A 10130-nucleotide genomic window follows, 5' to 3' on the forward strand; every position below is an offset into this window, starting at 1 on the left:
CACTCATGTATAGAAAGTCTTGACAAGGAAGATAACACGAGCTTTCGCGGAAAGAAAGTTTTACTGACATTCTAAGGTTCAAATAATCTAAACTAGTAGTGAACGCATAAATATCGACACAAATTGTGACCAATATTTAGTCGGTCTACCATTTGTCGGTTCAATTAATCTACACAAAATTGTGAATCATTTTACTTGACGTCAATGCCCAATATAGAAGTTTACCCCCCACTGATCTTCTTTGGTTCCACCAACAAATCATTATCAATTTTAAAGATATTTACATGCGAGTCTTAGTGCTTTTACTTTTGATTTACCAAATCAACCTCTTATATTAGTAAAATTTTGAAGAAATATACCTCTTAGTATATTTTAAGGTTCTTAAAGTTATTCAAGTGAATCTGAACTCTGTATTAAATAATTGTATTGAGTTCACATTTGATATTGAATTATTGAATTATTGAATGAACAAGTAATAATTTAGTTTAAATTAGGGGCTAATATATTCTTAAATTTATTTAGTTTTAATATGCTTTTAAATAAGTTTTCTAATCATGAGAAACTACAAATTGCACTTCTGTTAATTTATTTATGCAATGTCAAAAAGTATATTACGTCTTTCGTATGATTTACTTTATTTAGATTTCATAGATGCTTGGAATGCTCTAAAAGAGGATTATAGTATTCCCTCCGTCTCAAATTATTTGTCGAGGTTACTAAAAATAGTTATCTCAAATTATTTATCGTTTTAAAAGTTCAAGGCATAATTAATTATTTTTTCTCAATTCTACCCTTAGTAGAATTTTGTCATAATGGAGATGACACATAAATAATATTTAATGGAGAAAGATTATAATTTAGACATACTTAAGGGTAAAATAGGTAAAATACCCTCCTAATTAATACTCCCTCCGTCGCATTTTATATAACACTCTTTCCTTTTTGGTCAGTCTAAAAAAGAATGACATATTTCTATATTTAGAAACAATTTAATTTTATGAAATGATTTACAGCCACATAAATATTTATGGTGTATTTTGGATCACAAATTTCAAAAATCTTTCTTTCTTTATTAAACCCTGTTCAAAGTCAACCACATTCATATAAAATGAGACGGAGAGAATATTTCTTAAGGAGCGTGTAAAATAAAAAAGCGACAAATAATTTGAGAAAGAGGGAGTAAACCACAACGTCGGCTTATTGGTATACCAGATCAACGTAGATCAATTTGAAGGTTCAATTCCCGTTGGAGTTCAGCTGATAACATTTTTTGGCCTAAGGATGCTGCTACAGATTACAGTCGAGAGAAACTACAAAAGTGGTGTATAATCAATAAAAAAATGGTAGTTAAATATAAGCAATTTGCACCTTTTATTTTTTCTATTTTGCTCCAACTCTTACTGAAGTTTTGGAAAAAAAAGGGTAGCCCGATGCACTAATCTTCCGCTATGCATGGGGTCTGGGGAAGGGCTGGACCACAAAGGTTTATTGTACGCAGTCTTACCCTGCATTTATGCAAGAGACTATTTCTATGGCTCGAACCCGTAACCTCCTGGTCACGTGGCAACAACTTTACCAGTTATGCCAAGGCTCCCCTTCACTTCCTCAATTTTTGTCATGTCAAAATATAGTATTTTTTAATGTTGAAACTTGAGAGTAAGCTTTATCGTTAATTCTTGGTGCACTTAAGTCAAGCTCACGCTATACGTTTCTTTAGTTCTCTTATTTATAGCCAAGCCACGCAAATGAACAAAGGCACTCAGAAATCAATTTACATATTAATTGTCTAAAGTGCACAGTTTCTGCATCTATGGACGTTATAAACAAGTCTTTTTTCATGCTTTGTTTTCTCTTCAAGCTCAAGCTCTTACATGGAGCTAACACTATTATTGCTAACCAATCCCTTTCAGGAGAACAAACACTTGTCTCTCTGAATGGAATATTTGAGTTAGGCTTCTTCAAACCAGGTCAGTCCACCAAATATTACATAGGCATATGGTACAAAAAGATTAGTCCACAAACTGTTGTTTGGGTAGCAAATAGAGGAACACCAATATCTGATAAGAATTCTGCTGAGCTAAAGATCATAGAGGGTAAGTTGGCACTCTTCAATGGGTCAAAAACCTCGATTTGGTCCACAAATATAGCATCTAGTACTACTTCCCAATCATCAGTGGTGGCAGTGCTTCTTGATAATGGTAATCTGATTTTATTAAGGGATGGTTCAACTATTTGGCAAAGCTTTGATCATCCCACAGATACATGGTTGCCTGGTGGGAAACTTTTGTTCGATCGTAACAAACAAAAGACGGCTCTTATATCATGGAAGAATGTGGAAGATCCTACACCTGGATTGTATTCAGGTCAGCACACGCCAAACGGTACGCAATCCTTGTTAGTATGGAATGGAACAAAACAATATTGGGCTAGTGTATCCTGGAATTTTCCTGTTTTGGGATTGTCACCTCAATTGCGAGCAAACTCTATTTTCAACTATACTTACATCAATAATGAGAATGAGAGCTATTTTACATATTTACCTCGTGATCCTTCAATTGTGACAAGATATTTAGTTGATGTATCTGGACAGGTTAAGTTAGTCACCTGGTCAGATGCTTCAAAAATGTGGACTCCGTTATGGACCCAACCTTTAGAGCAATGTGAGGTTTACGCTTATTGCGGGCCATTTGGCTACTCCAATCAGGATTCTCCTGGCTACTGTAATTGTGTGAGTGGGTTCGAGCCTAAATCAAGTAGCGAGTGGGATATAAAGGACTTTTCTAGTGGTTGTGTGCGAAAAGAAGATATACATGAGTGTGCTAATGTTGTTAATGATGAGAAAAAGGACAGGTTTTGGGTGTATAATAACATGAAGTTGCCTGAAGATGCTCAATCTTTTGAGTCAGCAAGTGTTTCAGATTGTGAAACCACCTGCTTGAATAATTGTTCTTGTGTTGCTTATTCATATAGTAGCAATGAGTGCTCTATTTGGAGAAGAAAGTTGTTGGACATGCGGAAACTTTGTGGAGACGATGTTAGAGGACGGACAATCCATATCAGGCTCGCACTTTCAGAATTTAAAACTTTCAAAAGCAAAAAGAAAATTATAATTGGTGTTACTGTTTCTATATCGGTCTTCTTAGGACTTGTCCTGATGGCTTTAATCTGGAAGCAGCAAAGCAATCGTTACGGCTTTTCAAAGGTAGTGGAGGGTTCACTGGTGGCTTTTAGTTTCAAGGACTTGCAATATGCAACGAAAACTTTCTCCGAAAAATTAGGTGGAGGGGGTTTTGGTTCTGTTTACAAAGGGACATTGCCTGATTTATCAATTGTTGCAGTGAAGAAGCTTGAAGGCATTGGTCAAGGAGAGAAGCAATTCCGGGCAGAAGTTAGCACACTTGGAACTATCCACCATGTTAATCTTGTACGTCTTCATGGATTTTGCTCCGAAGGTAATAAGAAATTACTGGTTTACGAGTACGTGGAAAATGGTTCTTTGGACTCTCGCCTCTTCAAAGAAAATGAGTCAAACTTGTTGGATTGGAATACAAGATACCAAATTGCATTGGGGACAGCACGGGGATTGTCTTATCTTCATCATGAGTGCAAGGATTCAATCATACATGCCGATATTAAGCCAGAAAACATCCTTCTTGATGCTAACTTCCAACCTAGATTGGCTGATTTTGGTTTGGCAAAACTTGTTGGGCGAAATTTTAGCAGAGTAGTTACTTCCATGCGAGGCACGATAGGTTATCTTGCACCAGAATGGATATCTGGAGTAGCTATAACAACTAAAGCAGATGTTTATAGTTTTGGAATGATGCTTTTTGAACTTATATCAGGAAGGCGAAATTGGTTGAATACTCCAGATGAAAATGTTAAGTTCTTTCCTAGTTGGGCAGCTCATTTACTAGTTTATGCAGGTGACATGCTTTGCCTATTAGACAATAAGCTTGACAGAGCATCTGCTGATGCTGATGAGGTCTCCAAAATTTGTAAAGTTGCTTTATGGTGCATTCAAGACGACGAAAATAACAGGCCAGCAATGTCTGAAGTTGTGCAAATACTTGAAGGGGTTGTGGATGTTAACTTGCCTCCAATCCCTCATTCCTTCCAAGTTTTTGATGTAGAAGGGTCTTCATCAAATGCTTGATCAATATATTTATTGTCCTATTTATTTCTTTTTGCTTTTTCTATACATTTTAGTAGTTTATAAGTGAATTCAACAGTAAGGCAACATCACATATCATGTAAGTCAACATACATTCCTATGTAGTTAGCATGTAAAAGTAGTAACTTTAATTTTCTTTCACCTTTTTCTTTGCTATATAATATATGCTTGATTCTAAAAACTTCTTATATAAGAGTTTCAAATTTTAATTCTTTTTAGTTACTCCTCTATCTCATTTTAAGTGACACGTTCTTCATTTTAGTATACCTCAAAAAAGAATGAGAAATTTCTGTTTTTGAAAATTATTTAATCCCCATTTTACCATTAAGCAGGTATATAATGATATTATAGTTTTACATTCTTGTCTGTTCACACACTGAGATACAGTTTCAATGCTTCTTGGCTGCCTTTACGCTGCGTACATTCTGGCTATAAGATATTTACTCAAATAGGACTGCATCTCAATTATTACATTACTTGACAACATTACATGGTTAGTATTGCTCCTCATATGAAGGTACCCTGATCAGACTGTAGCTTTCACAAACCTATTACTCCAGTTAAATTGAAAATAAAAATAAAAAATCAGCACATCACATTAGCTCCTTGTCTATGTTATATCATACATGTACGACTCCGGTTAAAGGGAAAAAAGAAAAAAAAATCAAACCCATTATATTAGCCTGCTGAGACTAGAGGAGGAATCAGAATCGACTGAATGCAAGTTCATGCTTTAATTTTTGGATCAAAACTAAAAAGCACTTAGGTTGGCATTTTGACCCTCCTTAGTTGTTAGACTCTTTACTGAGAAAACCCCAGGTTGAAAAACCCGACTTTTGTTGGTTTGGTTTGGTTTGGTGTATAGATTTAAAAACCCGATGCAATTGGTTTGATTTGGTCTTTAAAAATTCCGAACCAACCCGGTCCATGTACACCCCTACTTGGTATATACTGTATGTTCATCTTCATTTGGAGGTTCTGGCTTTATGTCCCCAAACCGATAATCCGAACCAAACCGAGAAAAAAACCCGACTAGTGGTTTGGTTTGACTTGGTTTGGCTTTAAAAAGAAAAACCCGAACCCTATTGGTTTGGTTTGGTTTTAGCTAAAAAAAGTCAAACCGAATCAAACCAACCCGACATTACATTTATAAAATTTCAAACATATTTTATACATAGAAATATTTATTTATAATGTAATTTATAAATGTTTCTTTAACTTTTTCATAGTTTTTTGTCTTTTAACATATTATTTCAAGCTTGGAATTAGAATTTTGAATGGTTTAATAAGTTTTATCACTCAATGATATTAGTAACTCAAATAAAACTCAACAAAAATCAAATCAATACTAATGCTAACAGAAGAAATTCATATCTAACACTGGAATGACAATAATTTTGATATCTATTCTTTAGTTTTATATTAGTTTAGAAAGTGAAAATACATAACTTAATTTTATTTTTTTCTTTAATATCTAGTCATGTAATTAATACTTATTAGTCATATTTATTTTAGCATGACTTAGTACTTTAAGGGGTCGTTTGGTATGAAGGATAAACATAAATAGTCCTGGGATAAGAATTTAGCAATTTCTTATCCCTCGTTTGGTTAGTAATCATGAGATAAGTTATCCCCGGAGTAAAAATAGTGCTGGGATAACTTATACCTGCCACAGGGCGGAATAAGTTATCTCAGGATAAGTTATCCCGGGATAAGGAAGAAACCTCTTCTTTTTAGAAATTATCCAATGTATAATACTTTTAGTCCAACATACCAAACAGTCAATAAAAAATAACTCCAGAATAACTAATCCCAGCATAACTTATCCCAACGTAATTAATCCCAGCATAACTTATCCCAGCGTAATTTGTTTTTGAACCAAACGACCCCTAAGATTATGATCATTTTCTACATGCCTTATAAATTAGTTGTATTTATTGTAGCATGACTTAGTACTTTTAGATCATGAAAATTTTATTTTATGCAATTTTATTAATTTTTTTCGTTGAATATTTTAGTACAATGTCATCTCTCATCACGTTTTGTGTTATTTTCTTAATAAATATCTTAATTAGATAGTCGTATCTTACTAGGACTAAAGAAATATTTGAAGTACAAGTTATATGTTTTGTATGAAGACTTTACCGGAAAAAACCGGAAAAATCCGAAAAACCCGAGCAACCCAAAAAAACCGAGAAAACCCGAGGTTGAAAAACCCGACTTTTGTTGGTTTGATTTGGTGTATAGATTTAAAAACCCGATGCAATTGGTTTGATTTGGTCTTTAAAAAATCCGAACCAACCCGGTCCATGTACACCCCTACTCGGTATATAGTGTATGTTCATCTTCATTTGGAGGTTCTGGCTTTATCTCCCCAAGCCCCTCCCCCCCCCCCCCCCCCTCCTCCTCAATGTAATTAGTTTTAATTATATACGAGGTAGGGGATATTGTCATGACCCCTATCACCTCATGTGAGCATAACCTGGGTGAATGGATTAATCCAAAAAAAAAAAACTTTAAGAATACACATATTTTCTTATTACAAGAGAAAACAAAACTGGGTCAGCGGAATAGGTTAAAAGGCTACAGGAACTACTACAATCAGCTCCATGAAACTAAAAAAAAAATAGAAAGATAAACAGAAAATACAAAAGAAAAGAAATAATAACAAAACTTAAAGATTTAAAATAGAGCAAAAAGTGCTAAATGCCATACATGAAACCAGCTCCATGAAACATGTCTCTTGTCAATGCATCAATACGCTCAATCGTCTTAGCTTCCAGATAGTTTTTATGATCCCCAACGACACCTTGTCTGAAGAAAGAATTATAAGGAACTGGAAACCAAGATGGAAAATCCCCAGATTTGTTCACTTCATGACTGCTTAGAATTTCAAAACTGCAACTTTTCACTATCTCCTCTACTTCCTCGTCTTTGTCGAAAGGGCATCCTAGAAACTCAGCAAATCTCTTGACATGAGTTTTTGCGTCTATCATTAGCTCCTCATAAGTTATAAAGAATATATTTTCGGGTTTTTCCAAACTTGCCTTTTTAAATCCCATAACATGGTCATAATAAGGTCCACCAGGAAATATCCCAGAACAAAATTTCTCTATGGCCTCGTCGAGAGGCCATGGCGCATCTTCTGCATCCTTCCATTTATTTGTGAAATGCCACATTGATACCAACGTATCCTTAGGATTTCTCGTAATGTAAACAACTCGACAGTTAAATGAATCGAGAGTTTTGCCTAGAAGCTGGTAAGGACTATGAGTCGAATAGAGCCTTCTTGAATCTAAATCGTCAGTTATAATTGGAGATGATTCAGTTTTTCCAAAGACTTGGACCTCAAGCGTTGGAACAAGCTCATGGGGATTGTGCTTCACTAATAACTCTTTGGAAGACCGATTTATGATGGAAAAAAGGAGAGATTTAAGCCATGTTGTACCAGTTTTCGGAAAGGAGGCTAAAATTACATCATTAGGAAGTGGATTGAACTCATTAAGAACTCGAACAGTGTTTGGCACAAATTTAGGAAGGAACCAAAAACCATTCATTTGACAGACATTGTTTTCTCCCCACCATTTTTCCTTTGGTAAGGACAAATGTAACTCATGGACAAGTTCCAAGCTATTTACCATGAAGTTAAGAGGAGTAATATATGTAATGAATTAATAAGAGAAGCTGAAAAAGATTTGCACTCACTAGTTCAAAGCTTATACATACATAAATAGTGGTAAAAAAGTTAAGATTGTAGCTTAAATAGTTGATGTCATTCAATAGTTTGTACTAACTTGTATAAAAGTCCGTTCTCGCTAACTTCGAAAATCTCCCACATGGGACATTGGTTTTGGTCATTGCACCTTGTGGTTCCGTATTGGGTCAGCAATATATAAGGGGTCGTTTGGTAGCTAGTTTGGAGGTAAATTATGCAGATATTAAATCATGCATAAGTAATACCACGTTTGGTAGCTGGTTAGGAGATAAGTTATTTATGTATAAAATTAATACAGTGTTTGGTTTGTAATTTAGAAACCTGCATAACTAATACATGGAGTATAAGTTATGAGAGAATCTATGTATTATTTTATGAAGGATTGAAGGTGGAATAACTTATACATGAACTAATACATGAATAACTAAACCGTGAATAACTAATATCAGCATAAAATAATATATAGATTCCCTCATAACTAATCTCTATATTACTAATATCTGCATAACTCTAACCAGCTACCAAACAACCCCTAAATGTTGTAAACACAAGAGGGGTGAATTATGTCTCTTTTCATATTTCGGCGATTACTGAATTTAGTCGATTTAATCAACTAATTAAGTTTGCCAGTATCTATGCAGAAAGTATACGTTTCTTTTTATATAAACGAGTATAGAGCACAATAATTAGTGAAGTGCAAAATATAATATGAGACACGAGATTTTTATCTTGATTATATTCGACAAGCCTACATCTAGCCCCCCGAACTTCCAAGGATTTGATTTGTTCACTTATTGTTTCATTTCTATCACAAGCAACAAGAAGTTTTTAGTGGTCACACCAAACTACTTACGTTTTTACAGGATTTTAACATGTTCACCACCAACCTATGCTTTTAAAACTCTTACCACAAATGTTTATACAACTATTTTCATTCGCTCACCAACAACGGAAACATTATGTACCTAACATTTCTCTCACTCGAAAGCTAGGACATTTACTCGGTATTTTGTCTGCTACAAATAGGGGTGGGCGTTCGGTTTTTCGGTTCGGTTTTATCAAACTTCGGTTTGGCTATTTCGGGTTCGGTTTTTTGAAGGTGGACACCGAACACCGAACCAAACTAGTTCGGTTCGGTTCTTTCGGTTTTGGTTTTTTAAAGTTCGGTTGGGTTCGGTTTCGGTTTTTTCAATTCGGTTTTTTTGATATGATATTAGAAGCGATTCCCTTGACACTAATTCATATTCTCAAAAGCAATAAAATATAAAACTGATAAATTTAAATCAAAATCAAACAAACAGGATATACAAGAATAGAAAACTATAACCATGATATAGGATTACCAGGTGTTATATACATACCGTAAGAATAATTAAGAAAACACATAAAAGACATACATTAATCCTAAAGACACATCCTAGTTGCCTTCCTTAACATATTTGATTTTCTCAACTGAAGTAGAAAATTAGGGATACAAATGCAAAAGAGGGCTTGTTACAATTGAATTTTTTTGGCTTTAAATTTAATGGGCCTGGACTATTTTAATTTTTTTGGGTAATGTATTAAATTTCGGTGTGTGTTCGGTTTTATCAAACTTCGGTTCGGCTATTTCGGTTTCGGTTTTTTGAAGGTGGACACCAAATACCGAACTAAACTAGTTCGGTTTGTTGAAGTTTCGGTTCGGTTCGGTTCGGTTTTTTGGTTTTCGATATTTTTGCCCAGCCCTAGCTACAAATAATATAAATATGTTATTTCGTGTGATGAAATTTATGATCGGTTGCTGAAGCCTGAGAGAATGCAACTTAAAGCTAGCAAACTCCAATACTCAAAATCATCCATAGTTTAAGAAGCGAAGTTCGCTAGATCCAAGATATGAACCCATAAAGAAAAGGTAAAACAAATAATATATTCACAGAGCTCACTTCTCGAGCTAAATTAAATTAATTGTTTTTAAGATTGGAAGTTTTGACGGTGAAAGTGATCAAAGTTCCTAAATCAAGGCCTCAATCTAAAAGAAAAAAGAACCTAGTTAAATAATCTAGTGGTGTCATAGCTTTTGTTTCGTGATCTTTTCATAAGCATAACTAACGGATCGGACTGGGCAAGACTTCTCAAGGGCTTGGACTAATGAATCGAGTCAGGCCGAGCCACCTTTATGTGGACTGGCCTGGATCGGTCTTACCTAATTTTGTAGGGTCATTGAAATGGCCTCTTTTGTGGTCGTCTTTAATTTTTGCCGCT

General features: G+C 34.7%; 2 protein-coding genes across 2 annotated transcripts; one reads left to right on the forward strand and one right to left on the reverse strand.

The window, feature by feature from the left end:
- The first annotated feature begins 1783 nt into the window (after positions 1–1783).
- Positions 1784–4345, forward strand: LOC132614358 (G-type lectin S-receptor-like serine/threonine-protein kinase At2g19130). Its single transcript, XM_060328785.1, has one exon. It carries the CDS (start codon positions 1811–1813, stop codon positions 4154–4156), a length of 2346 nt encoding a protein of 781 aa, XP_060184768.1. The 5' UTR covers positions 1784–1810; the 3' UTR covers positions 4157–4345.
- A 2531-nt stretch (positions 4346–6876) lies between these two features.
- LOC132613107 (cytosolic sulfotransferase 12-like) lies at positions 6877–7815 on the reverse strand. Its single transcript, XM_060327160.1, has one exon. The coding sequence runs from the start codon at positions 7813–7815 to the stop codon at positions 6877–6879; it is 939 nt and encodes a 312-aa protein (XP_060183143.1).
- Positions 7816–10130: the final 2315 nt, after the last annotated feature.

Source organism: Lycium barbarum, chromosome 10 (genome assembly GCF_019175385.1).
Source record: "Lycium barbarum isolate Lr01 chromosome 10, ASM1917538v2, whole genome shotgun sequence".
Taxonomy (NCBI): domain Eukaryota; kingdom Viridiplantae; phylum Streptophyta; class Magnoliopsida; order Solanales; family Solanaceae; genus Lycium; species Lycium barbarum.